The 27957-nt window shown below is 33.1% G+C and overlaps 1 protein-coding gene across 3 annotated transcripts; it reads left to right on the forward strand.

Moving 5' to 3' along the window:
• The first annotated feature begins 2465 nt into the window (after positions 1 to 2465).
• On the forward strand, positions 2466 to 27664 carry LOC132755333 (calmodulin-A-like). Of its 3 annotated transcripts, none has more exons than XM_060746199.1 (7): positions 2466 to 2708; positions 7352 to 7420; positions 8152 to 8188; positions 8695 to 8838; positions 9772 to 9906; positions 25767 to 25874; positions 27228 to 27664. In XM_060746199.1, the coding sequence occupies exons 1-7, from the start codon at positions 2706 to 2708 to the stop codon at positions 27251 to 27253; spliced, it is 522 nt and encodes a 173-aa protein (XP_060602182.1). In that variant the 5' UTR covers positions 2466 to 2705; the 3' UTR covers positions 27254 to 27664. The 3 variants fall into 3 exon arrangements, with proteins under 3 accessions (XP_060602182.1, XP_060602184.1, XP_060602181.1); XM_060746201.1 differs by lacking the exon at positions 27228 to 27664 and adding an exon at positions 26213 to 26736 and having other exon boundaries at positions 2470 to 2708; positions 7355 to 7420; XM_060746198.1 differs by lacking the exon at positions 27228 to 27664 and adding an exon at positions 26213 to 26736 and having other exon boundaries at positions 2473 to 2708.
• Positions 27665 to 27957: the final 293 nt, after the last annotated feature.

Below are 27957 nucleotides of genomic sequence, written 5' to 3' on the forward strand. Positions count from 1 at the left end.
TAAATCTATTCTGAAACTAAATTTAAAAACAACGGTATTTTATTCACTACTAGTAAAACAGCGGTTTGGAGCGGATCTGTTGTCCTGGACACGCTGATCCCTTGCTCCATCAATAACAATATTAATGCAGTAAGATATTTAAAACCGAGATCGCATGTACCGATACTTGATATAATCAAGTAAAAGAATTAAAGTTGCCTCTGTACTCAACAGACGGTAGGATTTAGTTGTACAACACTAATTAGAGATAAGATGTACAATTTTCAAAGCAATACAACACTTGCATTCAGATCGCAATTCTGCATTGTAAGAATCATCTCAGGTTTTCCTGAAAAAAAAAGTTCCCTCCCAATTGATCCCTTACATACTTTACTCACTATTTTTTTTTCTCTATGAGTAATGATTGAAACACCTCCATTTTTTTTGAATTGTTAAATTATTTTTATTAATGTGCAGCCTGACCGAGACTTAAACCTGGGACCCTCGGAATACCGTACTGCGGTTCTACTGACTTAGCTATCCGGTCGCCTACAAACTACCTTCCCTGATAAGAGAACAGTTCAATACCGTGACATAATCATTTTCGGAACAATTTGGGATTCGAACATACCACAACTTTGGGTCTCCTGAAGAGTTTTTCAATATCATTTTACCCTATCTTTCTACTATGTTTACCTTTTAGCCCTAATTGTTCTGGATTTTTATTCATTACACCCATTATCAGGAGATAATTTGGTAATCTGTTACTTGTCATTGTGGGAGGTCTGTAGAAATCTGTACGACAAGATTTTCAAAATAGAACATGTCCTATCCCTTACATTTAGACTTAAAGTTTACGAATTCAAAAAATAGTAGCCTTCACACATTAAGATTTGCTTGAACATCTTAGTTTTAATTGGTGTTGTACTTCAAAATCCTACCGTCTGTTGAGGCCTTAACGGATGCAACTGCTGTATCTATGCACTGTGTCAAAAATATAACAAACTAACTCTCAAAAGACGTAGCAGATATGGGCAACCGAAATATAATAGTGAATAAACCAAAAGAAAAATAAGAAAAACAAACCACACTTGGTTGACAACAATGTAACAGTAAGCTAGACCTAAAAATTTACTTATGTACTTACAGAAAATAAAGATTTTTAACGGTCAATTAAATTCTAAAGATATTTTAAGGGGAGGTCAACATCACACGTACACTAAGCTCATGTGTAAATAAACTTTCAATTAGATAAGCTGCGAATAAAATAAAAAAAATGAAAGGCAAAGGAATATAATAAGGATAAAGCCTTATAAATAAATGAGAGGTATTATAACCTGATTTACTGAGTGACGCTTAACAATATCTTGAAAAAATAAAAACGATAACGGTTGATAAAAAAATATTCCACTTTACTTACCCGACAACTGTGAAGATTCCAATTGCTTTTTTTCTTCAAAGTATTGAGTTCAAAATATAAATAAATATAAAAAATAAAGCTAACTGGCAATATAAAGAGTTTATTTCAGATAAGTGTTTGCAAAATGTGGTAACGATAACAAGGAGTCAAAAATAGGAGAGAGAAAAAATCGCTATCGAGAATTCGAACCTGCACATTTGTAAATTTGTGAACGTTGTAGTTTATACTAAGAAATCTGACACATTTAAGTATATTTTTATCATTTTCATCTTCTATACTATACATACTATTTATGTTTATCTCTGAAATGTTTTATGTCAATATTGTTAAACAATAACCTTATATCATGACATCAACAATACTTCATCGTCTTTTTTTGCGAAAATGACTTCACTTTGTCTTATTAGACATTCATAATAAAAATATCTTTATCTAAAGATGTTACACATAAAGATAAAGTATCGTACCAAAAAAAGACTTGATTTTAACGTATATGGGAGCACTTTGATATTTACTGGTAACGCATTTTTATTTTTCTATGACTAATTTAATAGTTTGTTTATTGCCCTTTATGGATAACCGTCTTTAAAACATAACATTCATAAGAAATCAAGATTCCAATTATAGACCCACCTCTTATATTACTAATTTGGCAATAACAATACAATAAAATTGCAGATGAAAAAAAGTACAGTTAATTAAAGTTTTGACAAGTATAAAATCGATCCATTTACCCCAATACAAAGATGTACTGGCCTTTCGCGTGATTATTTCAACAAATTTACAATATTTTTTAAATGATCTATTGACAGCAGACGACACAGAGTATATCAAATTAACAGAAAATAAAGAGACATTCTTTCATAAGTAAAATAATGATATTTGTTTTAATTAGTATCCTAATAAATTGACATTCCGGGATCAAATATTAAAAAAGACGTACCGTATTTTTTCTACTTTAAAACCATAATCTGTTGTGCCCAAAATCATGTTTGCGTAAAGGTTAAGATATTTATTTAATAGTTTCAAGTTAAATCTATAAACATACAAATAACGGTAGAAGTAGGTGTATTCCGTAACATTGAAAATATGGGCTTCTTTTGTCATTATACCCGTACATTGAGATCACCGTTGTGAACTGATAGATATTATTGCGTTTAAGTTAACATTTAATTCTATTCATCTGTTACAAATCATGCTATAACCAATTACAAAGAATGATAATGTCATAAAAATATATAACATTGATTTCTTAATGTAAATATTTTGTTAGGAAAAGGATTTTTATCTTATAGAGGACGTAAAAATGGTGAGTTTTTTTTAAAAGAATTAAACAGTTTTACATTCCCGTTGGTTTTCTAAATCATCGAATGAACGTTTTGTTTCACTCGTGTAAGAATAGAGCCGTCATAAATAAATTATTGGTTCTATTAATTTCTAAAATCTAGTCATTGTATAATGAGGTATTGTAGGTTACAAATACAGTCTCTTAGCTTCACATATCGTTATTTGTGTTTTACATATCGTTATTTGTGTTTCACATATCGTTATTTGTTTCACATATCGTTATTTGTTTCACATATCGTTATTTGTGTTTCACATATCGTTATTTGTGTTTTACATATCGTTATTTGTTTTACATATCGTTATTTGTGTTTTACATATCGTTATTTGTTTTACATATCGTTATTTGTTTTTTACATATCGTTATTTGTTTTACATATCGTGATTTGTTTTACATATCGTTCTCTGTTTTCACGTATGGTTCTCTGGTTTACACATAGTACTTTCATGTGATGAAGTTCCATTTGTTTTATGAATATACGAACACTTTGTTATCTTGCTAAATGGATGAAGGTTTTACACACGAATATTATTTTTATATATGTTACTTTTATTACACTGTTGGATTTAATGTTGTCAACATAATTTTTTTTTGGCCAAAAAACTTTTCGTTATGTGAAAAAAACAAAACAAAAACATCTTAAAGCAGTCACTGCTTGCTAAATATCAACCCGGTTTTATCAACATATTTTGAAACGTCCTATCTGCAAATTTTAAAAAGGGAATCATCTTGCATGGCTGTTACAGTGTTGTTACATTGCTGTTACAGGGTTGTTACATTGTACTGAATTAAGCTCCTATTTGTATCATCACCATATTCTACTATAATTGGCATATTTGCTATTCATAAGATTTGTCAATGATTTTTTTTATTGTCTGTGGGGCATAAAAACACAAAACATTCGGATATTGCTGTATCATTTTAAAATTCAATTAGTTATTACCATCAGTAATAATTGTTATAATTGTTCAATATCGCTTTTTTAAGATATAATCAATCACTTCAATATTGTAAGCTCTATTACATTAGTAATTCTGTTAGCTAACTATTTACAAAAAGGAAATAAACTGAATTGTAAGAACAATGGCAGATACCGGTAAATTCAATATATTGTGACTTTTACGAAATTCCCTTAATTGCAGCATTGTTTGATTTTCAATGACATTTGAATTATTGATAACTCTCTTCCATTTAGATGTTGGCTGCACACAACATATTAATATCACCTTTTGTTCATTCTCATTCGGGAAACTTTTAGTCTTTTAGCTGAAAAATTTTTTTAGTTGTAGCTGAATGATTAGTAACATTTTTAACGATCAATTGTAAACCCCGTGCCAATTTAGAAATATAAGCGCTTCGAAAATGCAAAGAATATGTTTCTATTTATATCAGTGCTGACAATACTAAGCTTTTTTTACACTATAAAACAATGTATAGTGAAACTATCAATACTTTGTTTGTTAACTTCGTGAATTTATTCCGATGATTGATTGAATGATTTTTATTTCAAAGTGATTGTTCAGCAGCACTTCCTTTTCATCCGCGACTATATCTATAAAATATTCTTTTGTGTCATTCTTTTTCTTTTCAATAACGTTTTTGACAACAAAAAGGCTTAGCGCTTGTCGTGTAAATCTGTACGTTATTGATGTATTTATTTAGATAATATCCTTAAAATAGTAAACTGAAATATCTACTTGAACAGTAAAATGTTATTTTAGTCAGATACAACAGTAAATGATCAATTAATCTACAAAGTTAATCTGACTTTATACGATATTTACGCCACGATTAGATATATACGAGCGTACTGAAAGTCTGAAAATGGAAGAACTTTTGAGAGCGTTGGAATGAAAACATTAAGCTTAAGTTCGACGGAGGCAACGAATAGTGGTAACCAGTATATTAAATCTACTGGAATCAATGGTCCCGGAGTAACCAATACAAGGAACAGAACTTGTATTAGGTCATGTCATAATAAGTAAGGAGGAAAATTTGTATTGTCATAGATTGATTTGTCGATTAATCTCTCACTAATTTTACCTTTTCACTTTAATTTTAAAGAACAAAAGACGACTTTTGTAAATTAAAAATTGTTACGTTATTACGAAGGCGTCTAGCCGAAATGTTTGCAATAAATTATTACAACACAACATTTCTATGAACGTGTGGCATGTTTTTTTTATATTTAAATATATAAAAAAATCCTGCTTTCTGTATATTCTTATAACTCCCTCTGTAACTTTTTATGTTTTTTTTTTAATCGCATATAAATAAATCTCCTGTATTTGCCTTGTTCTATGAATGCTGATTGTTTGACAAATGATCTTTGGGTGAATTTGGAATTCATTCGTTGCTGAACGCTGTATTATTTGCCATAATACTGTCGAACAATTCCGCCAGTTCAATTCAACTCTGTTCATTTCAAGGTTTTGCAAGGGCTTTCATTTGTATCGTTAATCAGTTTTCCTTATTTCTTGACAAGAGTCTTGTATGTGAAACAGGAGAGGTTTTACCACCCATGTTATCTTTAAATATAGATATGTCTATATATGAGCCGCGTCACGACAAAACCAACATAGTGGGTTTGCGACCAGCATGGATCCAGACCTGCCTGTGCATCCGCACAGTCTGATAAGGATCCATGCTGTTCGCTCTCAGTTTCTCTACTTGTTATAGGGTTTGTATGCGAATAGCATGGATCCAGATCAGAGTGCGCGGATGCGCAGGCTGATCTGGATCCATGCTGGTCGCAAACGCATTACGTTGGTTTTGTCGTGACGCGGCTCATATGATTTTGTTACATATGTCTTAAAGCTAAATGCTATTTTAAATGGTTTAGTATTCGATAGACTGGAAGTAAGTTATGTTATGAGCAATGCTATTATCTGGGTTGTTTGCCAATTTACAATATTGTATTTTTTGTGACAGCTCTTTTAGTCTATATAATTATTTCTATTCATTTACATTTATTTCCCTGTCGGCAAATATCCTTATTTTAACTTTTATAAACAGTTATAAAAAAGGATACAGAATATGACATTTACTTGCAAAAAGCTCTTATATTTCCATACATACAAGTGCTCTTAATGCTTTTAAATGAAGCAGGCCTTTCACTATGTCTATAAATCGTAGATGGGATTGTTTGCCTCTTTTTTTTTTTTTCAATTGATCATTTATAACTGATTATGTGCTACAATACTTATTCAGAACGTTTCAATTAATCTAGGCCATTTACATATACATTATAAAAAAATTAATGAATGCATCGAAATGAACAGATTTATAATGTTTGTAAATAAGATATAGTTGAATATTTATATTACATTGAAAACCATTTTTTATTACAACTGTATATTCAGAAATGGCATCTAGATAATTGTTAGATTGTCATGCATCATGCCGATTTGTTGAATTAAACAAGACTGAACTGTTCAAACTGTACCATTGGATATGGTCAGCGCAAAATCTTCGAACGCTTTTAAATACTAAGAGGATATTTTTTCGTTTGCGTGAAATATGGAATATATTTTCACGAAACATGATAAAATGCCACATATTTTCACGAGCCGGTACGGCGAGTGAAAATATGTGGCATTTTATCATGTTGAGTTAAAATATATAGAGGATATTTGTTTAGTTCAGTGTAAGATCGGAATATATTTCACCGAGTGGGCACCAAAAGGTATATTTCACGAGTGGCGCAGCCACGAGTGAAATATGAACTTTTGGTGTTCACAAGGTGAAATATATTTCGATCTTACACTAAACTAAACAAATTTTCTTTTTATTACATGCAAAGAAACGTTTTAAAAAGACATTAAACCTAATACTGAATGAAAAGCGCGCCAAATAATAACAGAACGTGACGTCATTTACGACGTCACGTCATTAAGTTGGTACCCAGTACTGTGCACGCTGGTATTTCACTGAAACAACGTAAGGGGCTTAAATTCAAAACAGTGAAATTATCAAAGTGGTAATTTCACTGTTTCAAACAGTGAAATTACCAGTTTTATATCACTGATATATTTCTATAAACCACCGAAGAGCATGTAATAAATACCATATTTCACGAAAAACAAAAAAATAACCTTTTTATTTAATTTCATTATCAAAGAAAATGCTAACGAATCCCCTTGCTTGCTACCAACTGCAATTGTACAGAGCGCAGTAATTTATGCGTAAGCACGCGCTGTTTGGCGCTACATTGTGACGTCATGTAAACAACTCTTTAAACGTCTGTACAGCGTTAATTACTAAATTAAAGATATTGGTGTTCGGATTAATTTTCTTAGTTAGACCATTTTCTATCATGCTAGATAGTTTTCAAAACAATATTCAAGAAAAAGTTGTTTTGTATTCATCAGATTTTTCAAACAAAACGGCGAAAAAAGTCCCTGAAAATAAATATGAGTTTTGTCTCCACCCACTTTCATATTTATATTTCATATTTATTTTTAAAAAATATGAAATATATTTGACTGATATAGCACCATATTTCATGGGTAAAATTAAATAATTTTGTATATTACATGTATAATCATGCTAAAATCATCGTCAAATTATAATAAAATGAAATTAGAATTTTGTCCGTCCATTTACAGAGCAGCAGGCGAAATTCAAAATATCCAGCTACGATTAAACCAGAAGATCAAGTTGGAAGAAATGACAGAGTGAGTATATACGTTGACTTTATTCCAACTGATACGCTGCTGGTATTTTAGTTTCACTACAATGTATTTTTTTCTTCATATTTTCAAAATTGTTAAAAGAATTAACAGATAGTACATTAACTTTTATCTGTAGATTTCTTATGATCAGACATTCATTTTTATGAAACAAACAAAAGATGCGGTTAAAATATTTTCAATTCAGTTCTCATTGCATTTACTCAGAGTATGTTAGGTATACATCATCCATCTTTGGATCAATGACCGAAAGTTTGATAAATGAATTGTTGAAATCAGCTTTTAATCAATCAATCAATCAATCAATCAATCAATCAATCAATCAATTAATCAATCAATCAATCAATCAATCACATTTTTTAAGAACTTTATAACAATAACCCACATTTAGATTTGATCTACATGCCAAGATGGATTACTCTCGAATCAATCAGATATCTTTTAAGATATGATATCATTTAATTATTGTACAAAAGATATATACAAGACACAGGTCATGTTTGAATTGATTATCTATAGTGGACAATATAAACTGAATCCTTTAAAATAATATTGTAGTCCCTATTGAATATTTTCTACAAATTAAAAATGAAATGGACAGTTAATTTTATTGACATAATTATATATATTTACATTTTTTCTCTGTTGTAATGTATAAGACGGGTGTATATATGGTGTATATATAAGACATGGATACATTTGCTAATATTCTACAGGTTGAACCCGAGCAACTTACCGAAGAACAAATAGCAGGTAGGTTGTGTTTTTTTTAAAATGGAATTTTATAAAAATGAAATTTAGCTTGGGAACTTTAAAAAATAAAGTTTTTTTCCAATTTTTCATAAACATTTTTCTCAAAAAAAAATTTGCTAATAGTGATAATTTAAAAACGAGACAAAATATTTCAGGTTTTTTCCAAATTTGTGATGATTGAAGTTTTATTTAACTTTTCAAAAATTTTTTTTGAAAAAACAAGTTTAAAAAGGGTAAAAAAAAAATTCGCCATTATCTTAAACAACCTATACTACATTTTTAAATATGAAATTTTTTTTTAAATTTCCCTGAAACTTTACAAATAAACAGGCGTTGAAAGGGATAATTAAGACTTTTAGCAGAAAAAAAGGTTTATAAGGTCCCAAAAACCCTTTTCCCCGGGAAATTACCATTTTACCCATATTTTCCCCAAAACCTTATTTTAAAATAAAAATTAAAATTTTTAAAAAATTTATTTTATTATATGCATAATGTTATGTCTGCAGAGTTAAAGGAAGCTTTTGGTTTGTTTGACAAGGATGGAGATGGGGATATATCAACGAAGGAACTTGGTACAGTAATGAGATCACTGGGACAGAACCCGTCTGATGAAGAGCTAGAAGACATGGTTCGAGAAGTAGACGTTGATGGTAAGTGATATTACATAAACCCGCACTAAGCGAAATAACTTAAATAGACTTGTCCATCTTTCAATCTAGACAAAACCATTCATCGTTTTAGCTAAAATTTAAAATATGACTCTCTGAAACAACGAAAAGTGCAAATTATGATCATGACCAGGCAGCAAGCTTGTACCGACTGATCTTGGAATGTAATGGTAGCCAGATGCTGCAAACAGTTTAGTGTTAAAATAGACTAAACTGATTTATAAATATTTTAAAGTGATTCCAATGTTCGTACAATGTAATTGGTACTTGTTCTAGAACAGGTTTTCCGTTTCATTTAGTTCCGCCCATTGTTTTCTCATTAAGGACACACGCATTTTTTACTTGGAAACCATACGCTGTATTTTCATGATTAAACACAAATGTGTCACATTGAAGGTTCCATGATGATCGCCGTAAACATATCTGCAGATGTTTCTAAATTCAAAATTTCACCATTTTCATGTTTAATTGTTGAATTCTTCCTTAATCGGTGCTAGTGGGGGTGGACGATATATTACAGTTTCTAATACCGTTCATGAACAGGCTCAAAATCAAATAGAGCCTATAACGTTTTTAAAGTTTGCTGTTTTGAGCTTTTTTAAAGGATTTTTTTCCTATTGTATAAACACTGGAATGTTGTAACAAAATCAGCCCGGTACTTCTTTGAACTATATTTTGAAGAATAACTTTGCAATACAATAATGTAAAAAGAAAGCTTGAAAACCGTCCAACGTGGCCGAATGGTAAATGTTACAGGCTCGGTTTCATTTGACATGTTCATAAACGGCAATTGCTAATACATGCCACCGGTCACGCCTTTTAGCATCGTTTAAGCAGATAGTAACTATTAAAGAATATGAATTAAACAGTATAAACATTGCCATCTTCTCAGTTGAAATTATCGTTTTATTTCAGGAAATGGAACTATAGACTTTGATGAATTTTTACAAATGATGTCAAGAAAAATGAAAGAAACTGATACAGAGGAAGAAATTAAAGAAGCATTTAAAATATTTGATAAAGATGGAAACGGTTTAATTTCTCCAGCAGGTACGTACAAAATCACTTCTTTTCGTGCATAAACATCTGAAGAACCACGCGAGCTTAGTTAAAGTCCGACTGTTTTAATAAGTCAGAAGGATTCTGCAGATTTAAATGCACGAAAAAAGTGCATTAGCGGTACGCCTAAACTGGTAAAAAATAAGGCTTAAAATATTAAAGATGACAATATTTACGTAATAAACACAATCAACAATCAAGGGTTTTATATTTATTTTCTATTTCATGTTATCAAGCGTTTTTTTCTGAGAACGGCCGGCGCGATACATGACAGTACGGTGGTGACAGTACGACAATACGATGTTAACAATACGGCAGTACGATGGAGAAACACGACATACGCATAATTAAATAAAGACATGAAAGAAAACATTGACTCATCGTTGGTCTAACATACACGTTAATCGTACTGTTGTAAGAGTTGCGACCGTCGTAGTGTCGTATTGTCACCTTCGTGACTTCATGCCGAGCATGAGAAAACATTTCACTCAACATGCCTTCGAAACTTATACCGCCGTTTTATAAAAAAATCTTTACTCTATCAAGGAAATCAAAAGTTAACAGAATCAAAATCTATCTACACCAATAAATTGTTTTATGATAAAAATGTACACCTGTGTCTTCATAATTTGTATATCAACAGATAGGCTTAATTTTGAAATTTTGTATTTGACTTATTTGTAAAATATAGTATTTTCTTAAAAAGACCTAACTTCAATTTCAAACTACTTTCATCAATACAAGAATGTACGTGTATGTTAGGTCATTGTTAGAATGATACTATATGACACGGTCAACGTTAATTATGCGCATGCCTAGGTGACAATACGACGGTGACAGTGCGGCAGTACGATGTTGACAATGCGACAGTATGACGGATTGTCAGCATCATGCTGTCGTGCTTCGCCACAGTACTGTCGTATTATCACCATCGTACTGCCGCACTGTCACCATCGTCATTTTTCGAGCTTTTCGTTCTCAAGAAAACACTGTATTATATAAACATTTACGTACGTTTTTATCAATGCAAAATCATAAATATAACAAAGCTTATTGTAGACTAAGGAAAAGCCATGTTGAAACAAACAAAAAATATTTATAATAAAAAACAATAGAAAATATATATTCTTGCTTTTCATATAGAAAATGACATGTACTTTTAACAATTTATTCATAGACTAAAAGTAAAAAGTACAGATTAAGCCAATATGATCATATTATGCAGATAATTTAGTTATCAATAGCTTTTAGGGGCATCCAATTGTATATGACTGCTAACAATCGGCACATTTTAAGTACAGCACGCCGAAACGAAAACAACGTTTGAAATGATAAAATCAGTTGTGCCGTTTGTAGCAGGAGAGGGCTACTTCCGAGGCGACAGGTTGCAAAATTATCACAACCTGGCTTCGCAAGTTCCTCTCCCTTTTTCTTGCTACTGATTTATAGAGCCTAAAGCTTGGACTCACTTAGTCCCTTTACCCCGAATATTTGCTGCAAGAAATGACACAAACACCAAGTTTCCAGTTCTGATTTTTAATACAAAATTAAATACTTATACGACAATGTTCTTTATTTAAACATATAAACTTTAATTTATCAAAGTATAGACATTATATTCTATAACAACTACCAAATTTAATATAAAGAACTTTCAATGCAGAGTAATGGAAAATAGATATAGTGTATTTTTACTTTAATGAAGAAATACTAAATAATTTACTTTTATAATACCTAATAAATCTAGGTATAGACATTAAATTCTATAAAAACTACCAAATTTAATATAAAGAACTTTCAATGCAGAGTAATGGAAAATAGATATAGTGTATTTTTACTTTAATGAAGAAATACTAAATAATTTACTTTTATAATACCTAATAAATCTAGATAGGGGAAGGGGCGGTAGCTTGGCTTTGTAACCTTTGCTACCAATGATGCCAAAAAAATCTGACCTAATATACCAAAGTAATTATTATTTCTAATCAACCAATATATCAACATATTATTTTGAACATTTAGCTTCATAGATATAAATTAAGAATAACTACCAAAAACAAAATTATTAAAGTTTTATACCTGAGACCTTCTTTATCTTGACAATTTTAATAGTTAATAATTTACTTGATATGTTGTGTACAAACTATTTTATAAAATGTAACAAATTACAATTTCATGTACCAAAAAGAAAAGGGAAATAACAATTTATAACCTAATTCAGTAAATGTCAAACATCAGAACATTTATTTACAAAGGGAAACAACCTGCCCTACTACACACCTCCCTCCTTGTAAAAAAAATGATACACTTGTCATTTTTTAATAATATAGAACATTACATAAATCTGTTATCCTGAATTGTTCAACACATAAATTCTTCCTCGAATTCTCTTATGTTTACCTTAGAAGTTAAAATTTTAGTATCAACACCCTGGTATGTCTTTCACTTTTCATGTTGACACTCTTTTACATGTTGTATTGCAAATGATTTATTCCAATCAATATTGGCTGAGGATGCACGATCCGGAAGATAAATACCTTTTGGATCAATATAAACACTATTTTGTGACAGATGAATCTCCACAGACGAATTTCCTTTGTGAACAGTGTTAACATGTCTTGTAGCATTTCTACGATTTGGAAACTGCGCATCTATGTTTTCTTTGCTCCATTTTATGGTATGTTATAAAGTGTCTGGCATAATCTTCCCAACGCTTGAAGTATGTATCAACATAGCAATCTCTAACTTCACAACACATACCCAGTGGAGGAAAGAAGTCATTGATTTTTTCGTCATTTCCGACCCTTAGTTCAATAACATCTTGCTGGAGAAATTCTGCCATGCTGTAAATAACAATCAAAGATACATAACATAAAGTTGACCAACAGTTATGCCAAAAAGGCTTTCTATGATTGGGGCCATATATGATAGAAGAATATTTTTACTCGATTAACTTCTTTTTTTTTAACATGTTCTGATCAAATTTCTTTTTATATTCCAAACAGAACAACATAAAAATGAAAAACAAATCAGAATTTGAACAGATTATATTTAATCACGTAGGCCTATATCAGGTAATTTCCTGTATTAATAGACTGACTTATTATCATAATTTATACCTTAAATATTTGATAACAAATCTGCTAAATCAGAATTTGACCTAACTTCGAATCGAATAAAATAAAACAAAAAAAAAATCAACACACATGAATTGTAACAACAACAACAATTGAAACAAACTTTATGCGATGCTTAGAACAATATTGTTGATCGATTAGAGAACACTTTGAGGCCCTTCTGATCAAGCATTTTATTCATAAAATCACATAATTAAATAAAAGTTCCTTCAAATTGAAATTTATCAAGATTAACTTATATCTCAATATTTTAGGAAAACAAACAAAACTCGATATGTCATACCACTGATCTCAACTTTGAGCAATACTAGATTTATAAGATTACAGTGAATATATTTTCTTAGGCTTAATAACACGTCCAGTCCTTGTTATAACAGGACTTTTTTCTAGTGGTTCGACTATATTACTTTCGTCTAGGAATTCGAAAGCAGTAGCTTCCGCCGAATTAACCTCATAATCTGGGTCAAACTCCCAACCTTCAGGCGTTTTATCCCCACAATAGGGTTTCAAATGATCAATGTGTACAAATAATAGCTTGGCATTAGGAACTTTCTGGATGCCATACACTAGATTTGATTTCCTTAAAATAACTTTGAATGGTCCAGTCCATCCAAGTCCTAACTTAGTGTTAGCGGTGGGAGGATACCAGCGCCATACAAAATCTCCCTCTTGATATTCCCTTATTTTCAATTTTGAGTCATATGTTTTCTTTTGTCGTTTATCGGACCCTAGCAAATTTTGAGCTGCTTCTTCATAAGCAGTATTCGAGGCATTTTTCAACAATTCTACATATTGAATTGTGCATTGAAAATTTTTAGTATCTGGAGTTGGACCAAACATAATATCAATAGGCATGTTTATCTCTTAGCCGAACATAAGAAGATTTGGCGAATATTTTGTTGACGCATGTCCAGAGGAGCGGTACCCGATGAGTAAGTAAGGGAGATAATCGTCCCAATCATTCTGATTTTCATGGCAAAAGGTTGAAAGCATGCGTTTTAACGTACGATTAAATCTTTCTATAAGTCCATCACTTTGCGGGTGATAATGACAAGTTTTAGTCTTATTTATCCCTAATAACCTACAAACTTCAGTAAAGAGATTTGAAGTAAATTGTCTCCCTTGATCGGTGTGAATTTGTTCTGGGCAACCAAAAAGACATATTACTTCTGTAACTAAAGTATCAGCAAATGTCAAAGCAGTTATGTCAGATAAACTAAAGGCTTCTTTCCATTTAGTGAAATAATCACCTACGACCATAGTATATTCTTTTCCATTATCAGTGACAGGGAATGGCCCAGCATGATCTATACAAATTACTTGAAATCTACGTGTGTATGTAATTTGTTGTAAGGGAGAACGACCGATACCAGGTCCTGGTTTACTTTTTGCGCAAAGATCACAAGTTCCGCACCAGCTTCGTATGGAATCCGACATATTTGGCCAATAAAAACGTCTCCTAATTATTTCTAGTGTCCTATCACGACCAAAATGCCCCGATATACAGTTTTCATGCAAATCTTGAAAAATGCGGCGTCTTAATTCTTCAGGGGTGAAGTGTATACTGTCATGCTGAAGATACTCTTTGTATAAGATACCATCAATTACTCTTAACAGATCCCAATGCATAAATAACACGCGGGTATTTGAATCATATGCAGAAATTTCTTCTTTGCTAGGACATTCTAAAGTTTTGTCTTCTTTCATGCAAAGTACCATACGCATTTGCATTTCTCTAAGCTCTGTCTTTGAATATTTTTTTATCCAGTTAGAAAATGGACAATCGTTTACGTTTGTTTCTTCCGAATGAGCAGAGTTTGTGCCAGACCGCGAAATAATGTTTACAGACTTAAGGTCTGAATTTGTCTCAAGCCTCGTGCCTGAGACCGGCGCGTCTGCTCCCGAGGTTGTTGACTGTTTTTTATCCCCAAAATCTTGAGTCTGGCTTGAATCTTTGACTACATCAAGCTTATTACCGCAGTCAACGCATTGTCCATGCTTACATTTACGCCTAACAGACCGAGACAGAGCATCAGCATGTTTCATTTGAGTGCCTTTCCTATGAGAAATTGAGAAATCAAAAGTGAAAAGTATGCTTAGCCACCTGCTAAGCATTCCGTCAGCATCTTTGAATTTTTTTTTTAACCAAACAAGACTTTGGGGGCGTGGACGGTAACTTGCACTTTCCAGTACCGTCCATGAACAGGCTCAATCAAACCGAGCCTGCAACATTTTCAATTTTGCCGTGTTGGGCTTTCTTTAGGGATTCTGTATTTATCTATTCTATTGCATGATCAGTTCGTATTTCAAAATGTCTACCCATTAAATAGTGTAATAAATGACGGACCGAATGAAGAACTGCAAGAAGTTCTCTCATTGTTGTACAATAGTTCATTTCTGAATTTGAGAGAGTTTTGCTTGTATAAGCCCTGACAACTTCGCGGCCGTTTTGCTCCTGAGAGAGTATTCCTGCAATTCCATAAGCAGAAGCATCAGTTTCAAGTACAAACTTGCCATGTCTAGTGGGATATGCTAATATAGGAGCTTTTGTAAGTTTGCCTTTTAATGTTTGAAAAGCAGTCTCACAAATTTCATCCCAATGAAACCGCGTTTTCATCTTTGTTAACTGAACTAATGGAAATGCAGTTTCGGCGCACTGGTTAATGTAAGGTCTGTAATAATTAACTATCCCTAAGAAACTCTTAACACCCATTTTTGTGCTAGGACGCTCCAAGTTTGTGATTGCTTCAATTTTGCGATCATCACAACTTATGCCTTTCTCAGATACTACATGTCCAAGAAAATTACATTGTTTCTGAAAAAATCACATTTTGAAGCCTTTAACTTGACGTTAGCATGGCGCATTCTATCAAATACTTCGCGCAAATTTAACAAAGTAGTTTGAAAATCTGGGCCATATATGATCACATCATCTAAATAACAGAGGCATTTATGCCATTGGAGGCCATAAAGTATTTTTTCTACCAACCGTTCAAAGGTTGCTCCTGCATTACACAAACCGAAAGGTAAAACATTGAATTCCATCAAACCGCGTGTAGGGGTTGAAAATGCAGTTTTACAACGGTCACTTTGATTCATTGGCACTTGCCAGTAACCACTTGCCATATCTATTGTGTTAAAATACCTAGACCCAGCAAGAGTATCAAATATCAGGTTAATGTTAGGAAGCGGGTATGAATCTTTAATGGTAACCGAATTCAAACACCTAAAGTCTATAGCAAATCGATAAGTGTTATCAGGTTTTCGAACCAAACAAATTGGTGAAGACCAGGCACTCTGACTAGGTCTTATTATGCCGTCATCCAACATCTTATCAACTTCCGTTTCAATGACCTCTCTTTGATGCAAAGAATATTTCCGTTGAGGAACCTTAATTGGCTTTGCTTGCCCTGTATCTATGGTGTGTTCAGCCAAATGGGTACGGCCTATTTTGCCGTCAGGACCTACAAAGATATCCTGATACTCAATTAACAATTCCTTAAATTCTTGTTTCTCAGTTTCAGACAAATCAGGTGAAATGTTTTCAAACAAAACTTTCAAATGGTCAGGTATTTCATCTGTATGCCTTATTGAAGGGGAATACTGATCACAGGTCTCAACTTTATGCAATGTACCAATAACTTGACCTTGCTTAAGTTTAATGGGCTTATCAGTAAGATTCATTATTGAGCAAATAGGTATCCCCGAGTCAGACACTAGAGACCTAGCCATCAAAACACCTTTCTTAAGATTAGCAACAGGCTCTATCAAATGTACATTGTCATACAAAGGGTTGTCTACCTTGCCCGAAACAATAATTTCTGAAGACTCTGGAATTAAGCAAGTTTCCCCAAGTGTAACTTTTCCCATACTAGAAGAATCTTACCTAAACAATTGCACAATGCCTGCCTTAGTTTGCCACTGAAGATTTTTCCAAGAAAGATTTCGGCCTTGAGTCATTATAAAATTGAGTCAAAAAGGTTAAGTTTCATGCCATTAGCCGCAGAAAGTGTTTGATAGCCGCAGAAAGTGTTTGATCACTAGGGACTAGTTTAGGTTTAAGTTCACCCAAATTGTCATAGAACTGCTTTGAAAGTAAGCTTACAGGCGAACCCGTGTCGAATTACATGCGAGCTTTTATCTCGGAATGTATATATAAACAAGCACTTGAGATTTTCAAAGACCTATTTTCTTCAGATATATTTTCAATAGAATTTTGTCTTCCTAAACATCATTATTTTGTTCATTTGGGGAAAATGAGACCTTATTTTCTGGTTCTTTCGTAACATTTTCACTGGTGTTACTGTCACTAACTGTGGAAACATAGTTCTGTTCATTGGAAAATTGACTTGTCATAGCAGAACTGTCCCTATTAAGGTCAAATGAAACTGACTTATTTGGCCTTGGATAATCTAGTTCGGTCGCGCTATTGCCCTCTAACGCGACCTTTGAAAGTTTAAAGGACACCTTGTGGCAATATGGCCAATTTCTTTACACTTATGGCAAATTATCTGTGAATTTTGGCCTCTGTTACCATCATTTGTCCTATAGTTATAATTGATAGGCCTATATCTACTGTCTCTATTGGAATAAACATTATTCCTTGTGTCATAATTATTTTGCGGCGAATATTTAATTCGATCACGATCGGTATCACTGTCATAGCCATCAGCTTGACTCGGGCGTCTTACACGATCAGGTGAACCTACAACAGATTCATATGTAGTGGCTAACTGAACAAGCATGTCTAAAGTCGGACATTTCATTTTTCTCATTTCTAACTTAAGAAAGTTCTTGAAATCACGATTTCCTATCCCATCAATAAACCTGTCACACAATTCTTCTTGATAAAGTGGACCATTTTGTCCGGAGAAAAACCCCCTAAATTTAAAAGCATTGCATATGGGTTCACCTTGAAGGCGGTCTTTTTAAATTTACTTTTGTAAGTAATTGTGAGATCTGTATCAGGGAATTGTTCTGTAAACATACGCTTTAGCTCAGAATAGGAACTGGAAATTTCATAAGGTATGTAATCAAGAAATCTTGCCGCGTCACCAGTCATACTAAGTTTAAACCATAAAGCACATGTTTCAAGATTCCATCTATTATATTGAGCAATCTCTTCAAACATTCGAATAAAAGTCGACCATGTTTCTCGTCCAGAAAATGTGGGTGGCCTAATCTCACTAGCTGCACTATCATTCATTATATGCATAGTATCAGCTTGAGACTGAAGTCCCCCGGAATCTGGCCCTAAATCATTCCTATTTGTAAACCTTGTGATCTATGTGACATCGACGCGTTTCCTATATGCATGCTAGGTTGACGCAAATCTCTAGTATTGCCAAAACCTGACATTGGTTGCACACCAGAATTGAGATCAGGGTACATATCAGAGTTATCTGTATGAATATTAAACCTTTGATGCGGCATACCTTGCCTCGAAAGATTTGAATTCATTATTGAATGAGGGGTGTTATACCCAACATTAAATGTGGACTGTAAGGGAGCTCGAGTTCCAGCACTAACAGTAGCATTATGAAAACTAGGGACCATAATAATTGGTGAAGAATATACTGAAGAACTAACAGTAGGAGTACTGTATCTTTGCCAAGTATTCATTTTTAAAATACTTCAAAATAATATATGTAGTAAATGAAACTGGAATTCAAAGTATTAACTTTATATTGGCCTACTTAATATTAATGATTTCCTACAGCAAACTCCAAAATAAAGAGAACAAAGCGATATAATGTCCAAAGCAGGGCCCACCCAGGGACGCCAAAAATGTAACAGGAGAGGGCTACTTCCGAGGCGACAGGTTGCAAAATTATCACAACCTGGCTTCGCAAGTTCCTCTCCTTTTTTCTTGCTACTGATTTATAGAGCCTAAAGCTTGGACTCACTTCGTCCCTTTACCTCGAATATTTGCTGCAAGAAATGACAAAAACACCAAGTTTCCAGTTCTGATTTTTAATACAAAATTAAATACTTATACGACAATGTACTTTATTTAAACATATAAACTTTAATTTATCAAAGTATAGTCATTAAATTCTATAACAACTACCAAATTTAATATAAAGAACTTTCAATGCAGAGTTATGGAAAATAGATATAGTGTATTTTTACTTTAATGAAGAAATACTAAATAATTTACTTTTATAATACCTAATAAATCTAGGTATAGACATTAAATTCTATAACAACTACCAAATTTAATATAAAGAACTTTCAATGCAGAGTAATGGAAAATAGATATAGTGTATTTTTACTTTAAAGAAGAAAAACTAAATAATTTACTTTTATAATACCTAATAAATCTAGATAGGGGAAGGGGCGGTAGCTTGGCTTTGTAACCTTTGCTACCAATGATGCCAAAAAAATCTGACCTAATATACCAAAGTAATTATTATTTCTAATCAACCAATATATCAACATATTATTTTGAACATTTAGCTTCATAAATATAAATTAAGAATAACTACCAAAAACAAAATTATTAAAGTTTTATACCTGAGACCTTCTTTATCTTGACAATTTTAATAGCTAATAATTTAATTGATATGTTGTGTACAAACTATTTTAAAAAATGTAGCAAATTACAATTTCATGTACCAAAAAGAAAAGGAAAATAACAATTTATAACCTAATTCAGTATTTGTCAAAAATCAGAACATTTATTTACAAAGGGAAACAACCTGCCCTACTACACGTTTATGCTTTAAGGCCGTTTCTTATGCCCCCGGGCATATAGTAATTGAACCGTCCGTCTGTCCGCCTGTCCGTACGAGGTTAACCTAGAACGGCAAGTTGGAATTTTCTTAAGTTCTACCTGTACCAATGGCTTCTAAGTTTACACACTTACTAATCATTACAAAGTACATGATCTGGGCAAGTTTCATAACTCTGGCTTTCATATTTACCAAGTTATTGCCCTTTTCAGCACTTAGAAAATGAATAATGGTTAACCTAAAACGGCAAGTTGGAAATATCTTAAGTGCTATCTTTACTAATGGCTTTATAATTTTCACACTTACTTATCAATACAAAGCACATGATATTGCCAAGTTATATAACTGTGTCATCCCATATTTCCCAGTTATTTCCCTTTTTTTCACTTGAAAAAAAGGGCCTTGTCTGGTTAACCTATTTCGGCAAGTTGGATTTATCTTAAATTTCTCCCAATTGCTTTATTTCTTTACTGATATCTTTCATATTTAGTAGGTGGATACCTTGATGGTCCTCCAATTTTTTTTGGAGTAAGTGGTCTCTAGGGTCAAAGTCAAGGTCACTGGTTTAAAAAAATAAATATAAACCTTTTTGCTCATACAGCCTTTATTTTTTAGTTGATGTCTTAGTTTAATACAAACACCTCCTTCTTTGGGTGTAGTATGGGGTCATTTTGGGTCAAGGTCAATGTTACCAATGTCAAGGTCACCAATGTTAAAAATAGATTTTTACATTTTTACAGGTGTATTGACCTTATTTTATAGACAGATATTATTTATAATTGATAGAAACATAAACTTTGATGGAGTTAGTGGTCAGTTGGGTCAAGGTCACCAGTGCTAAAATAGATTTTTACACATTTGCTCATACAGCCTTTATTAAGAGACAGATATATTTTATATTTGCTAGGAAGATAACTTGCATTGTATTCATCCTTTTGATTGGGGTAGGGATCAGTGGGTCAAGGTCACTTGTGCTAAAAATAGATTTTTACACTTTTGCCCATACAGCTTTTATTTATTGACAGTTGAATTTCATATTTGGTAGGAAGATAACTTGCATGGTATTCTTCCTTTGGATGGAGTAAGGGTCAGTTGGGTCAAGGTCACTTGTGCTAAAAATAGATTTTTACACTTTGCCCAAACAGCCTTTATTTATTGACAGATGTATTTCATATTTGGTAGGAAGATAACTTACATGGTATTCTTCTTTTGGATAGAGTTAGGGGTCAGTTTGGTCAAGGTCACCAGTGCTCAAAATAGATTTTTACACTTTTGCCCATACAGCCTTTATTTAATGACATATGTATTTCATATTTGGTAGGAAGATAACTTGCATGAAGTTAAATATTTTTCAACTTCACAAAATAGATAAATATAGAATCCCTAAAGAAAGCCCAACACGGCAAAATTGAAAATGTTGCAGGCTCGGTTTGATTGAGCCTGTTCATGGACGGTACTGGAAAGTGCAAGTTACCGTCCACGCCCCCTAGCACCGGCTTAAGCAGAATTCAACATTTAAACATGAAATAGTATAATTTTGAATTTAGAAACATCCGCAGATGTGTTCATACGGCGGTTATCATGGAACCTTCAATGTGACACTTCCGTGTCATTCCATGAAAAGCGGCGTATGGTCTTCAAGTAATAAAAAGCGTGTGCCCTAAACAAGAAAACAATGGGCGGAACTAAATAAAATGGAATTTTGAAAGGGGATCAGAGGTTATGAAGCCTGCGTATCACAGATAAGACGTCAAAAGACAAATTTAAAAAGCAGGCAACATATCCTAAGGGTGATTCAACATTATTCAAGTAGGAATATTGGAACCACCCAACTAGAAAATGCCGAAAAGTTGAAACTAAAAATACCACAAGCACAACAATAATGTCGTGCTGAACGATCTTCAAGGATCGAAAATATAACATCATTGATTAAATGTACGGGGAGACTTTTTACAACCGCCACACGGCACAAATAACACGGATGTGATCATAAAATAGATAAATATAGAATCCCTAAAGAAAGCCCAACACGGCAAAATTGAAAATGTTGCAGGCTCGGTTTGATTGAGCCTGTTCATGGACGGTACTGGAAAGTGCAAGTTACCGTCCACGCCCCCTAGCACCGGCTTAAGCAGAATTCAACATTTAAACATGAAATAGTATAATTTTGAATTTAGAAACATCCGCAGATGTGTTCATACGGCGGTTATCATGGAACCTTCAATGTGACACTTCCGTGTCATTCCATGAAAAGCGGCGTATGGTCTTCAAGTAATAAAAAGCGTGTGCCCTAAACAAGAAAACAATGGGCGGAACTAAATAAAATGGAATTTTGAAAGGGGATCAGAGGTTATGAAGCCTGCGTATCACAGATAAGACGTCAAAAGACAAATTTAAAAAGCAGGCAACATATCCTAAGGGTGATTCAACATTATTCAAGTAGGAATATTGGAACCACCCAACTAGAAAATGCCGAAAAGTTGAAACTAAAAAAATACCACAAGCACAACAATAATGTCGTGCTGAACGATCTTCAAGGATCGAAAAATATAACATCATTGATTAAATGTACGGGGAGACTTTTTACAGCCGCCACACGGCACAAATAACACGGATGTGATCATAAAATAGATAAATATAGAATCTCTAAAGAAAGCCCAACACGGCAAAATTGAAAATGTTGCAGGCTCGGTTTGATTGAGCCTGTTCATGGACGGTACTGGAAAGTGCAAGTTACCGTCCCACGCCCCTAGCACCGGCTTAAGCAGAATTCAACATTTAAACATGAAATAGTATAATTTTGAATTTAGAAACATCCACAGATGTGTTCATACGGCGGTTATCATGGAACCTTCAATGTGACACTTCCGTGTCATTCCATGAAAAACGGCGTATGGGGAACAAGTAATAGAAAGTGTGTGCCCTAAACAAGAAAACAATGGGCGAACTAAATAAAATGGAATTTTGAAAGGGGATCAGAGGTTATGAAGCCTGCGTATCACAGATAAGACGTCAAAAGACAAATTTAAAAAGCAGGCAACATATCCTAAGGGTGATTCAACATTATTCAAGTAGGAATATTGGAACCACCCAACTAGAAAATGCCGAAAAGTTGAAACTAAAAATACCACAAGCACAACAATAATGTCGTGCTGAACGATCTTCAAGGATCGAAAATATAACATCATTGATTAAATGTACGGGGAGACTTTTTACAGCCGCCACACGGCACAAATGACACGGATGTGATCATAAAATAGATAAATATAGAATCTCTAAAGAAAGCCCAACACGGCAAAATTGAAAATGTTGCAGGCTCGGTTTGATTGAGCCTGTTCATGGACGGTACTGGAAAGTGCAAGTTACCGTCCACGCCCCCTAGCACCGGCTTAAGCAGAATTCAACATTTAAACATGAAATAGTATAATTTTGAATTTAGAAACATCCGCAGATGTGTTCATACGGCGGTTATCATGGAACCTTCAATGTGACACTTCCGTGTCATTCCATGAAAAGCGGCGTATGGTCCCCAAGTAATAAAAAGCGTGTGCCCTAAACAAGAAAACAATGGGCGGAACTAAATAAAATGGAATTTTGAAAGGGGATCAGAGGTTATGAAGCCTGCGTATCACAGATAAGACGTCAAAAGACAAATTTAAAAAGCAGGCAACATATCCTAAGGGTGATTCAACATTATTCAAGTAGGAATATTGGAACCACCCAACTAGAAAATGCCGAAAAGTTGAAACTAAAAATACCACAAGCACAACAATAATGTCGTGCTGAACGATCTTCAAGGATCGAAAATATAACATCATTGATTAAATGTACGGGGAGACTTTTTACAGCCGCCACACGGCACAAATGACACGGATGTGATCATAAAATAGATAAATATAGAATCCCTAAAGAAAGCCCAACACGGCAAAATTGAAAATGTTGCAGGCTCGGTTTGATTGAGCCTGTTCATGGACGGTACTGGAAAGTGCAAGTTACCGTCCACGCCCCCTAGCACCGGCTTAAGCAGAATTCAACATTTAAACATGAAATAGTATAATTTTGAATTTAGAAACATCCGCAGATGTGTTCATACGGCGGTTATCATGGAACCTTCAATGTGACACTTCCGTGTCATTCCATGAAAAGCGGCGTATGGTCCCCAAGTAATAAAAAGCGTGTGCCCTAAACGAGAAAACAATGGGCGGAACTAAATAAAATGGAATTTTGAAAGGGAATCAGAGGTTATGAAGCCTGCGTATCACAGATAAGTCAGAGCAATGACTTGGCAACTTATATTTTTCACAATTACAAAATGCCATGACTTTGTCAAGTTATAAAACTTGTGTTTACAATTTTTTGGCGATTTTTCTGTCCATAACTGAGTGAATGGGTAAACATTTTTTGAAGTATTGCTACTGACAAGAATCTTACCCGGGGGCATTTGTGTTTAACAAACACGTTCTTGTTTATCTTTTATATCAATTACTTGTTTATCGCCATTATAATAGTCTTTCTTTAAAAAATTATGGCTAATTCAACTCAAATGACTACGACAAAATAAACAACTTGTCACTAGATTTTCTATCTATTTCACAATGAAAATACTATTAAGATAATACTCATATGATAATATATGCTTTAAAAATAAGGTTTTATATAGAAAATGATAAATTCTCTTATATTCTATAGATCGATCGATGGTACGAACAAGCTCAATAAAACCGAGCCTGCAACATTTTCATTTTTGCCGTGTTGGGCTTTCTTACGGGAATCTGCTTTTCTCTATTTCATAAGTTCTGCCATTCGGTTCAAATTTTCTTACTGCTACACTTTATAAACTGTTTTCTTTCTATTTCAAACTTTTGAAGCATTCTCCCTCTACATTTAATAATCTCCCTGTCCAGTTTAGAAAAGCTGAAAAATAATCCTCTTTTGGAATCTGTCGCAGACACTGATAAATTTCGCTGCCAAGAGAATTCCCGAACGTATATGTTTTACCAGAAAACACTTAAGCCTTGGTCACAGGGAATAAAGTCAGGAGAATAAGGCGTACGGTTTACAACTTTAACATTTGCAGACGCCAGGAGGAGAAGAAATTGTCATGTATGAGATGGATTCCTGACCGTCCTTTGCTTGGACACTTAATATAAAACGCCTTCACTTTTTAGTTTTGAATTCCTGTAGAACTTCCAGTGACTGTATTACCAGATGGACGAGGTGCTTGAACGACTGGTCAACTGGAAATAAGGAAAATTGCATCCAACCTTTTCTTTACCTAATGGTCTTTTCGGCAATACACGGCCGTTTTGATCTTTACGCAAGCACTGTATATGCCAGTACAATAAGTTATCTCATTTACTGACAATCTTGCATCATGCTCTACTATAACCTTAACAGCAGCAATGTTTGCCTTGGTAACGGAGGTTGTAGGCCTCCCTGAACGGTAGTCCTCCTTGACTGACAATTTCCCAGTTTTATATTGTATTCTTTAAAGGAACCTAATGTCCATATATGCCACTATTTATTATATATCTGCGTTATAACTATATCAAGCCTACATTTACATATAATATAGCTTCGAACTTCATTTTTGTTGTCCATTGTACAATATTGTCTGTAAACTGGTCAGTATATCATTGCATGTATTTCGAATGATAATATCTCGGTTATTTTACACTCAAATGGCATGAAATAAACTGTTATAGTTAGCTATTGAATGAAGCGTTTTAAAAAAAGTTTGGGGTAAACTACGGAAACCTTTTGGTGACATAACTTAATGAATGACCCTCGTAAAAGCCTTTGTGTAGCCAACTGATTATGTCTCCTTTATTCTATACTTCATCTTGAATGAACGAATGCTAATATACTAGGTGCTAGAATAATAATGGCGTTGCAAAAATCATTGACAGTAAGCAATCTTAATCTTCAGCTGTTTTACTTGCCTCTTCAAATACGTTGCTATTGAATCTTTCGTTAACAGAGTTGCGGAGTGTAATGTGCAATCTTGGTGAGAAGCTAACCGACGAGGAGGTTGAGGAAATGATAAAAGAAGCCGACCACGACGGTGACGGGATGATAAATTATGAAGGTATGCTGTGAATCATGTTCATTATTTTGATAATCATATCTTCATGTAAAATTTGTTCTTGAACATGTTTTTTTATGTTAGCATTTCATTTGTAGTGTTTTTATATAAATGTTGGTGAAAGTTTTATTTAACACTAATATATCATTCATAACATTTGTCAGGTAAATACGTCCAATAGTTATTTCTCTATATTGTGATACGGAAAACTTTTAGCTGGCCTTATAGGACCGAACTAATACGTTGGAAATAGACACTACACACATTTTACATAGTAGGGGCATTGAATTGGAGTGCAGGATTGGATGTAGCAATTCTTTTACTTATTGATTTAATTTCAGAATTTGTGAAAATGATGACTAAATGACGTGGAGGAAACAAATAAAATTGAGACATTCTGCAAATTAACGTTCAATGGGTGTCAGGTTTTAAAAAAACAACACGCGCAACTGCAACTTTTATAAACTGAAACTCTGGTCAGACGACCACAACATTACTTGCCCAGAAAACTTATTTATTGTTGTTGTTGTTTTCTCGATATTGTTTTTGTACAATTTGTATGCATTCATTTTTTTTAAAAAAGGCATAAAAATCAAAATTTATTCAAATCATCAGACATCCTTCTTTTATAATAAAATGGCCGCTTTGCTTTACTGGAGTAAAGTTTCCAGATTTTGGGAAAAAATATGGACTTCTGTTAAATTGATAGCGAAATATGTTACAAACCTTTAGGTAACCTTCAGTGTTTTGTATTAACTTATTTCATTGTTTTCGTTTTTCATTACGTAGTGAATAATATTTTATCGTGCCATGTGATACATAATCATTAATAAAATAAGATAAAATAAAAGCACATGTTGGTGAAGGTGTTAGATGTCTTCTATGTCCTGGTATAACACAAGAGAACATGCTAAAACTAGGTAATCATGCAAAAGAATTGACATATTTGTATGGGACCGGGCAAGAGGTCAATTTTGTATTACGAGTATATTGATGTAAAATGATAATGCAGACCTTATGTGACGTGGTAGAATGGTAATCCTTCTGAAGGTAAGGTAAGACTTTTGTCTGATTTTTGTTTTAAAAATATCTGTTGTTACCCTTGTCTTTTTATAATAAAATTGTGATAATAAATAAACATTAGCTAAATATATTAGATATGAGAACAAAGATCAACGAGAAAAGTCGCCATTCAAGTCGTGCTTGATATAAAAGATGTATTTTCAGTTGCTCCATTCAGCCAGTCATTATTTTTGCTAAACATAACTTATATTTAGTGTCAATTTTGTCAAAGTACTAATACTCTTGATATCTTTAACTTCATGCATTTATAAACCTTTTTTTGCTTTATTTCAGAATTCACAAAAATCATGACAGAATAAAATGGATCAACAATACAGCAGCATATGTTTGACACCATATCTTCTCTTTTACATACTTCATGAGGCAAGAATGATTTTTAAAAGGATAAAACTTTATTTATCTCAGTATAGTTTTTGAGATTGAACGCTTTTCTAAAAGTTTCTTAGCCATGACGGACAGTATCAACTAAATACTATTATATGGTCATTTATTCAAAATAAATATTAAGTTCCAAATATAAACATGTGTATAATAAAAAGCTCACTTTAGTTGTACAGAAATACTTTTCTATTTGTTATAGTTTTCTATCTGTCTTTGTCGATATGGAAAAGTTTAATTCATTTTGCAATTCAAATAAAAATTGATTTATTATAAATTAAACACGTACATGCAAAAGGTTTCTGTGAAATACAATGATATATTTGTTTCGAGCCATTTTTTATTATATTATAATTAAAAAATGTTCATAAAAATTAGATATTTATTGTTTATTTGTAAATATAATATTCAAATGTAAACATACTTTGATATTTCAATCTTTGCTTTTCCCATAAAAATTACCGACACCAAGTAGAAGTGTTTGTTAACAAGTCAATAATAGTAACTATCGTATTTAAAAACAAAACAGGACCTGAAATATTTTGTCTCAAAGGTCTTGACCATTAACTTGTGTGCACAATTTCAAACCATTAGCTCATTCCATTGTCCACAATTATCATTTTAT

Source organism: Ruditapes philippinarum, unplaced genomic scaffold, assembly GCF_026571515.1.
Source record: "Ruditapes philippinarum isolate M1 unplaced genomic scaffold, ASM2657151v2 ctg1047_1_1_1_1, whole genome shotgun sequence".
NCBI classification, from domain to species: Eukaryota; Metazoa; Mollusca; class Bivalvia; order Venerida; family Veneridae; genus Ruditapes; species Ruditapes philippinarum.

Coding starts and splice junctions, on each gene's coding strand:
- LOC132755333 (XM_060746199.1), top strand. Junction 8,189..8,694: donor TACCGAAGAACAAATAGCAG/GTAGGTTGTGTT, acceptor TTATGTCTGCAG/AGTTAAAGGAAGCTTTTGGT. Junction 8,839..9,771: donor TCGAGAAGTAGACGTTGATG/GTAAGTGATATT, acceptor GTTTTATTTCAG/GAAATGGAACTATAGACTTT.